The sequence below is a fragment of the Strongylocentrotus purpuratus genome, unplaced genomic scaffold (genome assembly GCF_000002235.5).
Source record: "Strongylocentrotus purpuratus isolate Spur 01 unplaced genomic scaffold, Spur_5.0 spur5_scaffold_14, whole genome shotgun sequence".
Lineage (NCBI taxonomy): Eukaryota > Metazoa > Echinodermata > Echinoidea > Camarodonta > Strongylocentrotidae > Strongylocentrotus > Strongylocentrotus purpuratus.
Window position 1 is genome coordinate 36,390,072 of NW_022145599.1, and position 16,049 is coordinate 36,406,120.

General features: G+C 37.9%; 1 protein-coding gene across 1 annotated transcript; it reads left to right on the forward strand.

The window, feature by feature from the left end:
• The first annotated feature begins 4,921 nt into the window (after window positions 1-4,921).
• On the forward strand, window positions 4,922-14,446 carry LOC586618 (WW domain-binding protein 11). Its single transcript, XM_030984863.1, has 10 exons — window positions 4,922-5,062; window positions 6,245-6,276; window positions 7,396-7,489; window positions 8,091-8,188; window positions 8,707-8,794; window positions 9,165-9,227; window positions 9,788-9,872; window positions 10,801-11,015; window positions 11,717-12,061; window positions 12,666-14,446. The coding sequence occupies exons 1-10, from the start codon at window positions 4,999-5,001 to the stop codon at window positions 13,634-13,636; spliced, it is 2,055 nt and encodes a 684-aa protein (XP_030840723.1). The 5' UTR covers window positions 4,922-4,998; the 3' UTR covers window positions 13,637-14,446.
• Window positions 14,447-16,049: the final 1,603 nt, after the last annotated feature.

Sequence of the window (16,049 nt, forward strand, 5' to 3'; positions counted from 1 at the left end):
TGTCATGTTTTTAAAAAAATTAAAAATTTTTAAAAAAGGGGGAAAAAAGAAGTAAATAAAGCAGTGGTATTTGAAGACTAAGTCCCACTGGCGTACCTATGGGGGGGGCAGGGGGGCAGAGTGCCCCCCCTGCAAGACGGGCTCCAGGGGAAAAAAAGAAAAAGGGGAAAGAAAAGAAAAGAAAGGAAAGGAAAGGGAAAAAAAAGGGAAAAGGGAAGAAAAAAGGAAAGAAAGAGAAAAAAGGAAAAAAAGGAAAGAAAAAAGGAAGAAGAAGAGAAAAGGAAGAAAAAGGGAAAAGAAAAGGAAAGGAATAAAAATGGGGAAATTTATTTTTAAAAAAAGACCATGGCCGTACGCACCAAGGGGGGGGGGGGGGCAGTTGACCCCAGATATTTTGAAAACGTACAGTTTTTTTCCCTGAAAATGTAGTGTACGCCTTTAATTACCAAATCCTTCAATTCTACTTTTGAAAATGCAAAAGTACCCTCATGACCAGTTCGGTCGCTCGAACTCCCTTCACTCCTTTTGCTTTTGAGATTCTTCAAAAACTTTTAACGCATCTTTCCCCCTCCCCCACCTGAAAAATATTCCGCATACGGCCCTGAAAAATTAAAACATATGAAAATAGGAAAATATAAGTGATATAACAAATTCGAAACTCTTCGCTGGCGCGAACTGCTTGCTAGCCTATTTTGTATTAAATGTTTTCACCTGCTCGTCCCCCTGAAAAAAGAAAAGGATAAGTATTGCCTAGAATAAAATTGTGCCTGCCCCGACGGGCCCCAACCTGCAACCATGGCAACAATAACACACAATATTATGTACCAAATGTTACTAAAAGAGACTAATTCATTTTTCTCGCTCGCTACACTCGCTCGCGAATAAAATGAATAGACATTGCTTTGGAAACAATTGTGCCCACCCTTGACCTGCAACAATATCATTAAAAGTGGGAGAGTTTTTTCGCCCTCTCGCCAAAAAGGAATTGAATCGCGTTAAACGCGATTGCGTCCATCCTGACCTGCACCAATAAAAACAAGTTTATTTATTAATTTTTATTAAAAGAGAATTTATTGTTTTTGCTTGCTCGCTATGCTCGCTCGCCAAAATGGAATTGACACCGCTAACGTTCCCGCCCCAACCTGCAACAACCAGTTAATAATTATGTACCAAACGTTATTCAAAGAAGTTTTGGTGTGCTCGTGCTCGCCAAAACGGAATTAACATCACCTTAGACATGATTGTGTAAGCCCTGCCCTGCAACAAAAAAATCTGAAATTTATGAACCAATTATCATTACAAAAATTTTGCTCGCTCGCTACGCTCGCTCACCAAAATAGAAATAACACTGCTTTTAATAATCACGTCCCTGACATGGAACAATGAACCCAAGTTTATATATACCATATTTTCCCTATAAAAGAGAAGTGATTTTTTTTGCTCGCTCGCTACGCTCGCTCGCCAAAATAGAAATAACACCGCTTTTAATAATCACGTCCCTGACATGGAACAATGAACCCAAGTTTATATATACCATATTTTCCCTATAAAAGAGAAGTGATTTTTTTTGCTCGCTCGCTACGCTCGCTCGCCAAAATAGAAATAACACCGCTTTTAATAATCACGTCCCTGACATGGAACAATGAACCCAAGTTTTATGTACCATATTTTCCCTATAAAAGAGAAGTGATTTTTTTTTTCGCTCGGTACGCTCGCTAGCTCGTGGAATTATGTGCCCACCACTAACCTGCTACAATATCATTAAAAAGAGAAATGTAGGGGGTTGCCTGCCCGCCAAAATGGGATTGACATTGCCTTAAACACGATTGTGCCCGCCCCCTACCTGCAACAATGAAACAAATTTTATATAGCAATTCATTGAGAGAAAGATGTATTTTCGCTCGCTAGCTAAAATGGGTATAAAATCACCCTAAACACAATATTGTTCCCGCGCCCTGCATGGGACAATTGAACCAAGTTTAAGTGGCAATTCTTAAAAAAGAAGTGATTTTTTTTTCTTGCTCGCTACACTCGTTTGCAAAAAAATTAAATTAACGTCGCTAACAAGTGAATGTTCCCACCCCAACTTGCAACAATACCAGTTTATATACCAAACGTTACTGTGCGCTTAGAAACATCAGTATTAAGCGCCTAATAAATGTTATGTATTATTATTATTACTTAAAGATTTTGTTTTGCTCGCTCGCTCGCCAGAAGTGAAAATTAGCATCGCCTTTTTTGTTTGTTTCGGTCGCTTGCCCCCCCCCCCCCTGACGGAGTATCCCAGGTACGCCACTGCTAAGTCCCCTACATTGTACTTTTATGTCAGTCTCAAATTGGCAGATTAGCAGAAATGGTTCTAAAGGGCAGGCACGTAGCCAGAGTTTGATGTTTGGGGGGACACATACATGTAATCAATCGAGGTCAAAAAAAGAGGTCTAAAAAAAGTTCAACCGATCCTGGAATTTTTTTTTGGCCCCTCGCCGTGAGCTAATTTTTTTTCCCAAACAGGTTTGCCAATGCTAATATTTCCGGTCATCTGATTGGCTGATATGTTACGTCATTAGCAATGACGTAACCGTTAGGGCGAGTGATAGGGTTATATTAGAAATCATGCAGAATCACTTTTCATCAATCCATCGTTGGCTTAATCGGTAAGGTCAGCGTAATACAATCATAAAGTTGTGGGTTCAAGTTTTTAATTTATTCCGTTTTTTGCCTTTATTAATAGTGAGGCAAAGCAATAAAAAATCAAAGTCTAATTGTTTGTGACCTCTTTCCAAGCTGCTAATGACGTAGAAAATATCAGCCATTGAGGAAAACGGAATTATAAGAAATTGCAAACCTGTTTGGGAATAAAAATTTCGCCCCCCCCCCCCCCGTGAGCTTGGGGGACTAAAGCATCCCGGAAAACATCCCAGAGCTCCCCCCCTCAAAAAAAAATAATAATCAGAACAAAAATCGAGAAGCACCCCTCCCCCTCCCCCCCAACCTCCACACACTCAAAACCGTCCATGACTGCAGATAAGATCATTCGACTGTAAAAGAAAGTCTCAGATTTTCGTATTTCAATTAATGTCTCTTTTTTCCCTTCTATAGACTGCCGATCGAGTCCCGACACAAAATAGGTGTCAAGATAATTATATAGGCCTATATTAATTATATTGGTAATCGGCCTAGAACCTGTAAAAAATTGCGGCTTTTTAAAAGGAGCCAATAATAAAGGCTCATGTAGAAACATATTTTTCTACCTGTTTGACTATAGATGATGAGCTTGTCTGGTAAGATACGTGACTTCCCTGCTGTATACATATGCCTACCTATATTATTATAGCTGGTTTAGATTTGTTGTGCTTTGATCGTCAAATGTTTAATATTGTATAATCCTACGTACATTATTTTATTGGAAGGGTTAAAGATGTTGGCAACTTTGGGAGAAGTAGTTTAGCACTGATGAGAGCTACAGGTTCATCTTTCCAACCCTGAAACAAAATTCAGATTTGAAACTCCCAAATGACTGAGTGAAGGGGTGAGCATAATAAAGAATGAGAATATACTCCTCCCACCGCTCTGAGGAAATTTTTAAATTCCCCAAGGTGTGTTTTATGATGAAAATTAACCTCAAGTTGATACAATATGGTATATTTTTAATAAATATCCAAGGTTGGATTGTGATATTCAAAACTTAACTATAATCATAAACCCAAGAGCCGATGATGATGAAAGCCCTCTTCTCATCGTGATTTTATTTTATTATTTTCCTTTAGATTTGAAATTCCACATTCCATGTTTTGATTAGGCTATTTAAAACAGGAAGCCTTGAAATTAAAGGGAAATTTCAATTAAACACGTACTATATGATAATTTGAGGAAAAAAAGACCTACAATTTTGCACAATTCCTATCTTATCTGATTGCAACTTTTTTACGGAAGTCAAGTGATTAATAATTGAAGCCTTACAACACCATCGAAGTCACCATCTCTTTGCCTACTCCTATTTAAGGCCTATTTAGTATCCCCCCTCTCCGTTGATGAGAGACATCAAATCATGAATTATTCTGATATCGAGGTGATTCCATCGTAATCTATTTCATATAGTAAACAACAAAAAGTTCTGGAACTCTTTAAAAATGTCACCTCATGCATCATATTTATGCAATGGCGTTATAATGAGAAAAGTTATCGGGCAGCTAAAATTCTAGTGCAACTTTAATTTTCTAAATCCCAGAATCATTTGTTAATGCCAATTAGGCCTACTTATGCAAGGTGAGCAGAAATGACAAGTATTCTGAATACAATATATATTCAGATTTTTTAAATGATGAAAATGTAATTAAATATATATACTCGGAGTGATAGCTTAACATATTATTCAAGATGTGCCACAAAGCTTTTCCAATTAAATCTTACGTCCTTCAACAATGTGTAAATCAATCTGTTGATTTATTAATGGTCTTTTATTCTCCATTTAGGGCCTACACACACATGTTGGGTTGTATACAATGTAGGCCTATATAATTCAACTACATTTTTACCCAAATTAACTTTCAAATGGCAATTGGCATCGCTATGAAATTTTAGCCAATGTTCTTTTGCAATCCTTTCCTTCAGACATTTCCGGGAAAAAAAGAAATATTTCCGTTATCAATTCAATTATGATAAACTCTTTTGGCTCTCATGAAACTTTTTTTGAGATTCATTCCCCCCCCCCCCCCCCCCCCCCCCCCCACTTTCATCTTTACGGTCAGAGCCATCTATTCACAGAGTTTGGCCAACTTGCTTTCACTTGGTCACAACATGGCGTATATTCTTTTGTTTTGTGCTTGCCCGACAAATGACCAACTCGAACCGGGTTGGCCAAACTCTCTGTCCTAATCAATGGCACTGTTTTACGGTCTTCGCGCCACGCCCTCATCGACCATTCAACGTATATATTTTGAGCTGGCTGTGCTGGTCTGGGAATTTCTCGTCTGATATTCCTTAAAAAATCAAGCCAAAATGGGGAGGCGATCGATTAACACCACGAAGAGTGGGAAGTATATGAATCCTACTGATCAAGCAAGTAAGTAAATGCTATATAATTACTTTTGAGAAAGCATGGAGGTATGGATGAGAGCGTGTCATGAAAGACATGATTAATTTTGCATGATTATGGTCCCATACGATATTAAATGTGTAATGTAAATCAGTTTTTTTCTATCCACCTCGTCCTCGGCCGTCTCGCATCTCGACAGTACACTCCAGCAAAGCATAGTTGTCAATGCTAATGCGTATTGACCTCTAATGTGTGAATCAAACAATCATTCTTTTGAACTTTTATACCGGGAGTGACCTGTCTTAACTACCGATCACAATGATAAACACATTTATCTTAAAATGAAGGAAGACCTCAACGCAATGCCTGATTACCATGATTACATCGCATTTGGTTATTGTTGTGATCGGTTGTTAACACAGTTCACTGGACAGTGACACAGGTCAGCAGCAGACTATCTGCGCATGCGAGATAGCCACCCACCCGTCAGATATTGCGCAACTGCTTTAAATGATGTCACTGACACTGGTAGAGTGTCTGCAAAGCTCAAACCAAGCACACCTTTTGATTTTATCGATATCGTGAGCTAGGAGGAGGCACTCTAGCAAAGCATTAATCAATGCTAATGTGTATTGACCTCTAGCACTGTACAAAACAAATGGAAGAAAATAACAATTATTTTTGAAAAACTAAATTTTGAATGCTGCTCCAAATTGCCAATATCTTACTATAAATTAACGTAAATTACGGTAATAATTCAGTTCTGTAATTTCCAGCTGATTCGACGAAGTGATACTGAAGAATGTCATCTTAGGACATGTTGGAGTAATATTGACAAAGAAGAGGTATATTACTAGGTTATATGTTACCATGTGACTTAATACCCAATTTACCACTTTCATAAAAACATACAAAGGCAAAGAATACAATACTTTTTTTCAAACATAGAAAAACCACTAAAATGTAAAATACACTAAAGGAAATTACGAAGTGGTTGGATCATCAAAAAAGTTACAAAAACTTATAAGTAGATGATCCTAAAAAATTGTATGTGGGATTACAACTGTACTTGATCTCGAACAAAGTTTACAGACCTACAGTATATATTATGTTCAATGTTTCATTTGTCATGTATCTGATTTATATCATTCAAATCATTTGAGAACGATCAAGAATGTAGTTGAAAATTGTCCTTTTTACTTTTTACAGGAAAGGAAGCAAGAAAAAGAGAATTAAAAAAGGTAACTATTTAAAACACTAGTACTTCTGGGGGGTGTTTCACAAAGATCCTAAGTTGAACTTATCTCTAGGTTGGACTTAAAATTTATGGGAAGCCATTAGCATCCTTGAAAACATTTTTTTTTTTTTTTTTAGAAGGCATAAAATGTTGATTCAAATCATTCATATTTTCTATTATCATGGGAGATTTCATGTTCTTGATGTGGAATTGATGAAAAGTCTAAAATACTCCAATTTTTTGCTTTTGAATATATTTCATTTTAAGGCTCCAATGGCTGTCCATACTTTTTAAGTCCAACTTAGTGTTAAGTTCTACTTAGGATCTTTGTGAAACACTCCCCAGGTCTTCAGCAAAATTAGCAAATGTAACTTTTTTCTTCCATAATGTCAATGAATTCATGAATGATAGAATACTGTAAAACTAAAAAACATTAGTGGTTTACATTTGTGAGCATTTCATGCTGCAAAATATTGAAGTGAGATTGAATCACAACTTGAAACATTTACATTTAGAGTTTTTTTATTTTTTGTTGACTGCACCGTCACCTGCTGTCACAACACATCACATCCCAGTTTATTTAGGAAAAGCTGCTTCAGACTTTCACAGATTATCTTGTTAAGATTCAAGGTGCAAAGAGGAAAGGGCTGAGTTTTTTTAGTACAAGAGAATGTGAATAAGAGCAGGAAAAACAAACTACATCTAGAAGAAGACGAGAGCTTTAAAGCTTGTATTTTCATTTGTTATTCCTTTTGGAAAACGTAGGATAGCTCACTAGTCATTGTGTCAATAAGAAATCACATGAATGTAAAATCTCCCACTGTTGATAGTAATTGTATAACTAATACAAGAAATATATGAGTTATACAGTCAAACCTGCTTTAGTGAACACCTGTATAGAAATACAACCTGTCTATATATATTGTTAGTCTACCTTGATAATGGTTTCTCATTAAAACTTGTACTAAATGAACCTGTACATATGGACATCCTGCCTATAAATTCAGCTTTTCTTGTCTCCCTTGAGTGGTCCTTATATTCAAGTTCACTTTTTAAAAATTATCTTTATCCATATACCAAGAACAATATGCTGTGATTTATTTTCTTGTTATTATTTTCTTAGAACAAGAAGCAGCGTATGGCAGTGAGAGCTGCTGTACTAAAGAACAAAGATCCCTTGGGTTTACTGCAGGACTTAGAAGCCTTGGATGAACTAGGTAAGATAGATGAATGCCTTGGTGCCCAATTTCTGCTCTACTGAGTAAATTGTAGCAAGTTATTGGATGAAACAAGAGGAATTAGATAAATGATACAGTGACAGTTTGAAACATTCTGATAAATAATTAAAAAAAGTTATCAATGTTCGAAGTGATCCTACTCAGTTTTATGATTTTGGAAGTGATATATTTCAGTTGCGGCTTATATTTACTTATTTCAACTTTCAAAATCTCTAATAATTACATAAGTTCTATGTGTTACATGTTTTTTCTCAAGCTGTAATTGGTATTTGTCTGTTTCTCTCCTCAGTTATCTTCTTGTCTTTTAATAAATATAATTATGCTGATACATGTAGACAGTTACTTGAAGATGCCTACCTATTTAAACCAATGGCTTTGCAAATTTGATTCAAAAGTTCTGGTACTAGTCGAATGACTATTATACAATTAAAAGAGCATCTTTCTATTGAAATGTGCCAGTGAATCATTCTACCATGTGGAAACGTAGTTGAAGAACATCGGAACAATGATAATTAAGCCTTTTTATAACTAAACCACTTTTTAAAAGGCTTTTGTCCATTTTGCCCACCCTCCCTTCCAGAGTTGAATCCTGAGGTGACAACAGATCTGAATGAGAAGGTTATCAGAGATAAGAGAAAGAAGATCAAGGAAACACTTGACAGAGTTCTAAAGCTTTATGTGAGTAATTATTACTTTATATTTACAAAGAATGCTTATTGCATAATTTTAGAACTTATGGTGAAAAAAGTACTAATTTCTATTCTTTCTTATAGTTCACCTTTTCAATATTTGGTCATCCATTTTTGATTTACTTCAAAAGGACTGAAAGATTGTTATTGTTTTATGCTCCATCATCTGCTCATAACCAAAATGGAGTTAACTGCTGACATTTATAGAGCTTTCATGATCATCTGATGGTCATGCAACTATTGATTCCTGAATATTATCACCTTGGATGGGTACCATCTGCTCAGAGCATCTCATTCTCTCATTGAAACCAGCTCCAAGAAGATTATTAGAATATATGTACCTACTTAAATTAAGTATTTACATGTAAATATATGGTCACTTGTCAATATTCTAGGTAAAATAATTGATAAAATTCATTTTTGTAAGATGCATAATGCATGGCTATGAATGAACCATGTCTCTTTGTGTTTCTTGATCATCTGATGTTTTCATTCTGTTATCTACAGAGTCGTGAAGAACCAGAACGTTATGGTGACTTCAAGAAGGCAGAGAAGAAATATGAAAAACAGAGAACCTCAAAGGTCAAAGATTATGGTAAGAAAAATATTAGCAAAGTCATTTCTTTACTATCCGAACGGACCTTTTAAAAACTTGTCATGATGGTACCCCATTTTTATAATTAATTCTGTATGTGCCACATGCTTTCAAATTTCTTATTTGAGATTCCAGTTACTTTGTTTGTGTTTGTGCAAAGTTCTGCAGAACTGTATTACTCCTAGATTCATTATGCTACATTTGAGTACAACAGTGCCATGATTTTTATTGTATTAGCTTTAGAGTAGGACTATGTGAATAATTGCATTAAATTAGAAGGTATCATAGGCGTGTTGGTGTTGTCAGCTTAAGGATAAGATATATTACATTTTTGTGTGACAGAACTTCATAAATGTTTCTCTAATTACAGAGGCTATTAGAGATGCAAGACAGGTCACTGTGGAATCTATCCCACTACCAGATGCACCAAACGGTAAGAGTTAGATGAATCTATAGGTCAACACAGGTATTGTATTGTCTGTACCTGCTATCCCCTCCCTCCTTCCTGTGTCTCTCGCCCCTCCCTTCCTCTCTCTCTCTCTCTCTCTCTCTTTCATTCAGTCTATCTCTGTGCTTTTCTCTGTTCATCTCTCTTTCTTTATCACTCTCTCAGTCTTGCTCTTCCCTTTATTATTTCTTCTTGTCACTTCTATATTTTCCCTACTTTTCTTTTGTCCCCTTGTTTGTCAATTTTCCTACTTGTATCATTAATATATTTTCAGATACTACTTGCAAATCTAAAGCAATAATATCTAATTATATCATAGGATATTTGATTGTCTAATAATGATGATAATGCATCTGCTTTGTTGAAATAATTTTGCTGATATATTATATTTGTATAAAGTTAACTCACTGTCTACCGGAACTGGATGGTTTCTGTATTAAACCTATAGCAAAAAATGTTAATTCAGTAGTTTATGATTATGGACAAGATTGTGATTAATGGTTATAGTATACATTACCATTTATTTCTTTCTCCACCACCTGCAGCCATCTCTGCCATACCCCTCCCTCAGGACATACCCCTCCCAGGGGCACAGCCACTCTCCATCTTGAAGAAGAGCTCCTCATATGGGTAAGAACTTTGTTTCATAATTGATCGTTTATTCAATCTTAATTCTGAGGAGGCACATGTACTACATCAAGATTTAAGTTATATCTTAATGACTATATGATTAGAGGGCAAGTCCTTTCCAAAAATAACGTACTTTTTAAAGCCCCACTGCACTATTTATAGATACTTGCGACCTCTATATAGCAAACAATGCCTAATCTGTGACCATTGGTCCCCCATGGTCCCCTATTTCTTATGTTAATTGAGAGCTGATTTGATGAGATAACCCCCCCCCCCCCCCCTGTCAGTAACCATGCGGGAACGTTTAATCCCTCCTGGCCAAACTAGTGGAGAGGGGCTTTAATGACTATATGATTAAGAATGGATGCCTCACCAAAGCTGCTAAGTAATACTTTACTGTAAACTTTAGATGGTGACTAGATTTTCTGATTTTGGAATGAAAATGTTTCTATGTCTCTCAGTCTCTATTGAATGTATTTAAAATGCTGATTCTATTAGAATAACCAAATTTGTTGATGAGTTAGCACCTATGCCTATGATCTGCTAGGGCACAATTAGGGCTCTGACTTGGTCTTAAACTTAAGTTTATCTTTCTTATCTATTACTCTGTCCACTTTTACTGACAACACCTAGTAAAATCACATGTATAATTCTGTTTCTAGTGCTTTGGTGTGTTTGTTTATGACCACAGTTAAAAGTGTCTGCTATCAGTCATAATTCACACAATATACATAAAACAAAACAAAAATTACTCATAATACAAATTGAAATAACAAGAATAAAAAATGTGTAGATAACTCTTAATACCAATCGCACTTGGTATCTTTAACATCAGAGATTATGAAGGGAGGAAAATGAAAATGAAAATTAGGGAGTCCAATTTTTTTGTAGTTGAGAATCTAACACCATCATTGAATGTTTCCTACAGACCACCGATGATCCCGCCCCCCTTCATGGCAAACCTTCCCCCTTCTCTTCCCACTCTGACCTGGCCGTACTGCCTCCCTAACGGGAAGAAACCCCCAGGACCACCTCCTGGCTTACCTCCAGGGGTGTCTATGCCCCCTCCTGGACCCCCTTCTGGACTACCACCTCATCTCGCTGCTGCTCATCAAATGGAACAGTTACTCAGAGCCGAGAGAGGTCAGTGATAGACTCCTTCTTCTCCTTCTCTTCTTCCTCTTCCTCCTCCTCCTCCTCCTCCTCCTCCTCCTCCTCCTCCTTCTTCTTCTTCTTCTTCTTCTTCTTCTTCTTCTGCCCTTTATCTGGCATCTGTGTTGCAAGTATTCTGATTTTCAGTTGTATTTTCAAGAGATTTCCTTAGTAGGTTTGTTCATGGTGAGAGTATCACCCTGCTTCCAACACATGACCTTATACAAAGTTTTCATTTGTGAAAGTGATTCAATCTTTGTCAATATTCAGGTCATGTTGTATTACATCTTATTGTTTCACACGATGTGTTCTTTTTGATAGTTAGGTATGTATGTACTCACATCATAACACCCTTGTCTCTGAGGATGTAATCATATGTTCTTCTTCTTCTTAAGTATGTCGAGAACAAAAAACCACTGTGAAGCAGCCACTCCCTAGTGGTCTCATCCACTTCCATTGGCCCAGGGATGTCATCTGGTGGTTTAAATAGGGGGCAGGTTGTGATGATGTGTAAGATGTAATGTTGAGTTCTAGCAAGGGTAATGAATTTTTTTTTTAAAATGTTGTTATAATGGGTGTGTAAATCATTGAAACCGTTATTCTAGGGACTTGGATTTGAATTCTGATTGCTATAAATATGGAGGAGGGTTTGTGGCCTTGTTAGATGATATGAACGTTTTCTTAACCCTTAGATGAAGAGCTATCTTCTGATGAAGATGAAGATCAAGACATGGAAGAGGAGGCTAGAGAGCAAGAGAATGAATCCGACGAGATGGAGACAGACGATAGTGACAGCGAGGACGAGAGAGAGCGGGAGAGGAGGAGACCAGAGAGGAGTGATGACAGCGATACAGAGGACAGCATGGCTGATGAACGAGAGAGGGAGGAACGAGAAAGGGAAGAGAAGAGAGAGGAGATGGGTAGAAGGTTACGGCGGGATAGTGGTGATGATGAGGATGATGATGATGATTATCACAGAAGAAGACGGAGGAGGAGAAGGTCTAGCAGCGACGAGGAAGATTCATATCGAGAAAAGGGTAAGTTCATATTTTACATTTTCCTGATATAAAGGGACTAAAGTTAGTTCCCAAATCTTTGCCTTTTGAGTGAGTCTGTTGAAGCCTATCTGCACTACTTGTAGTTACTTGGGCCCTCTATGGAGCCAACAATGCCTAGGCGGTGACCATGGATCTCCCATGGTCCCTTTGTCTTATGTTAATTGAGAGCTGATTTGATGAGATAACCACCTGCCAGTGACCAGCAGGAAGGTCTAATCGCTTGTGGCCAAACTAGTGCAGACATGCTTTAAAAGAAAAATTAGGTCCAATTAATAAGTTTGCTACACATTGCAAGCAAATGATCTGATGTTCACTAATATACTCAATATCAATATTGATTTATACCTTTTGCAAGTTGATTTGAGGCGAGGGGTGGTGGGGGGGGGGGGGGGGGGTTCAGGAAAGGAGCCTGTCCTAGGCAAAGTAGATGAAATGCAGGGGAAGAAGTGCTAGATAGTAAATTGCAAGCAGAGAAGTGGTTGTATGTTATTACATTGTATCAACAAATTACATCATGTTCTGTCGACCAATTTGAAATGTTTGTAAATATTGACCATTATTATATTCTTGTTGAACATTGCAGAGAAGAGGTCTGTCCGCTTTGCCGATGATGGTGAGAATGAAGAGAGTTCTGAGGCTACCTTGACCCGTAAACTACCCCCTGGAATGACACCCCTACAGGCCAGGATGTTGGCCATGGCTGGACAACAAATACCCCGTTCTGCAGAGAAGGCAGATGAGGAGGAGGAGGAGGAAGAACAAGAAGAAAGGAGAGGCCATGATAGAGAAGAAGACGAAGCAGATGATGAAGACGAAGGTGAGAGGAGAGAAGAAGAACCACCGGTGGATGAGCAGTTGGAGGCTCTAAGAAAAGTGGTTGCATCGGTGAAAGCTGCAAGTTCAGCAAGCAGTATGAGTCAGGGTGCAGGACCGGTGGCTCCTCCGACACGCCTTCCTCCCGGTCCACCTCCCACAGCTCCTCCAGGCTTCCCACCAGGGATGCCTCCCAACTTCAACCGCCCCCCTCCTCTTCGCCCACCTCCCCCTCCCCTCAGGATGATTCCTCCAGGCCCACCCGCTGGCCGACCCCCTGCACCACCTCCAGGACCACCACCAGGTGTACCTCCACTCCTCAGAGGTGGACCACCTCCACGCTTAACCCTTCCTCCCGGCATGCTGCCCCCACCACGCCTTCCAATGCCCCTCATGCGACCCGGCATGCCACGCCTGGAGAACCCCAATGTATTCTCAGCCGCGCCCATGATCAGACGTCTCCCGGCCAAGATGGAAGAAGCGGCTGACGTCAAGTCCTCCGCTATCATCGAAGCTAAACCTCAGATCAGGAATCTCACTGCTGATGTGACCCGCTTCATGCCGACGTCGCTCCGTGTCAAGAGAGATGCTAAGGGTAAAACAAAGGGACTGAAAGCAGGCGGGGCGGAAGAGATCGCCATGGCGCCGGCGGCCATGAAGAAACCCAAACCTGCTGTCAAATCAGCCACCAAGGATGATGCGTATGATCAATTCATGAAAGAAATGGGTGAATACATGTAAAGGACTTAATCGTGTTGGATCAAGTGGACATCCAACTGAATGAAGTTCATTGAACATTTTCGAAGCCAAAAACTGGTACTCGCCGCCAGTCGCGTCTGTACATAAACTGACATGTAGATGCATAATAAACATTTCAAAAGTTGAGCATTATACAGTATGGCACAGAAGAACTTCACTATGGATTTTTCTTTAGACCAGGAACATTTGTTAAACATTTATTTTCCAGAGTAGATAATTGCTGTCTATTAAGTATAAATTCTGGAATGGAAATCTAGATTTTGTGTTTGAAGTACATCATGTTAATTATAACTGTTAAGGCTACATTTGTTGCATGTACTGTATAACCGGTAATTTTGCAAGCATGAAACTTTCTTGAACTTAGGATGTTGTCAAGTTATATGCGAAAATTCATGTCGTTAAAGCTAATCTTGAGCTCTGGTATAGGGATCGTATGTCATATGGATTGTTTATCCTGCAGTAGATTGATTGTTTGACTTAGTAAAATGAAAACAACCTCACAAAAACTTGCTGGAAATCATCTTCAATTAAAACCACATCTCTCAATTGCACATAGTGACCTGTCTTAAGCACATGGTGTCGGGCCTACTTACCTTGATTTCCTTATCTTTCTATGCTCATTATGCAGCAGTCGGCCCCTATACATTTTCTACCAAAATCGTTTGGCACATGTCATTTATTCGTAATCTTGAACATTCAGTGCAAGTTTTGTTGGAGTCTGTGAGAATTTATCTTGTATCATTACCAGAACTCAAGCTTATCTTTATTAAAGTGATTGACTCACACATTGAATCCTTTCATTAATAATGATTCAAAGTTCTTTGTTTACATTATATGATGGTTCATTTGCATCTGGTCTGCAGTGATCAGAGCCCTTCTGGACTGTGAATATGTGCTTGCTTGAAGTCATGTACAATTTTGCTACAGCCTCTTCATTTGTAGCTTGTTTTCTTGTAATTCTTTTTTCTATGAGATTTATTTGGAAATGTGTAGCTGAGAACAAAACCCATTATATCCTGCACGGTTATTTTTGTCTCAATTGTTTCATCAAAAAAATTAGTCAGATTTTTGTGAAAAAAAACTTAACATATGTGAGTATTCATTAAAGGAACCTGTAATCAGCATCATGTTTCATTAATAACTTTGAAAATTCTACAGAAAAATGATATGCTCCTGGCATGAATATGTTTTAACAAATTATACACAAGACCTTGTTTGATTTCATATGATAGTGCATAGCAAATTCAGCGTTGCTGTAGATTATTCATATGTAACATAAAAATACATAAACATGACTAAAGTCAAGACTTAATACAAGAACTTGCAGTGGAAACGGCAAAGTTTTGAAAAGGTGAAGGTCTAAATGATGTTAAATTAGGAATGAGATAATTTCTTATTGCCATATCAAAATGTCCAATATGATTTTTAAATGATCTATTTGAAAAAATATTAATGCAAATGGGTGTTATGGATTGCGTTGAACAAAACATAAAGGTAGATGCATTGTTAAACTAGTCTGAAGATGTGAAGTAAATACTTCCCATTCGTGTTGGTATTACTTCTTACAAGTGGAACAACATCAAATAACAAAAATATGTACACCTGCTAAAGGGGGTTCATCAAGGAATGGGTTTTGTCAATCAGAATTAGCCAGACATACGGTTTATTCACAAATGTGTAGGATAATAATTTCTAGCTCATTACTTTTTGTCGCATTGTGATTAACAATATTTTCTTGTACTAGTACAGTCAAACCTGCTTTATTGACCACCTGTCTACAAAGGCCACATTTGTTGTTTCTCTTCAAAATGGTTTCTCATTGAATCATGTGCTACAGGAATCTGTCTACAAAGATCACCTGTCTACAAAGACCACCTTTTGTGTTTCCCTTGGGTGGTCGCTATAGACAGGTTTGACTGTAATCCATTTGTGAATGATTGAGTGCAACTAAAACCCTTTTTTTTTGAGGGGGGGGGGGGGGGGGGGGGATGATGGTCACTTTTACATACCTGTACCGGGGTATAAATAGTTAAAAGAGAGTCTGTGTTGTACATGTACTACGATATCTTCAAATGTAAAATATCAGATTTGTTTGTAAATGAAAATTTAAATGTAAAAACTACGACACTTTGCTTGTGAATTATTTATTAGCATTAGTTACAAATACATGTAGATATGAGAGAGAAAGAGAAAGAGGAGAGGAGAGGAGAAGGAAGAGGAAGAGGAAGAGGAAGAGGAAGAGGAAGAAAAAGAAGAAGGAGAAAAAAAAGGAGAAGGAGAGAGGGAAAGAAAGAGAGAGAAGAAGAAGAGAGAGATGGCTCAAAGAGAGAGTGCAAGGAGAGTGAGTGCAATCTTGTACTTTTTTCTTTTCACATATGTGTTTATAGGTTTTCTG

Coding starts and splice junctions, on each gene's coding strand:
- LOC586618 (XM_030984863.1), top strand. CDS start 4,999: ATGGGGAGGCGATCGATTAACACCACGAAGAGTGGGAAGTATATGAAT. Junction 6,277..7,395: donor GAAAAAGAGAATTAAAAAAG/GTAACTATTTAA, acceptor TTATTTTCTTAG/AACAAGAAGCAGCGTATGGC. Junction 8,795..9,164: donor CTCAAAGGTCAAAGATTATG/GTAAGAAAAATA, acceptor CTCTAATTACAG/AGGCTATTAGAGATGCAAGA.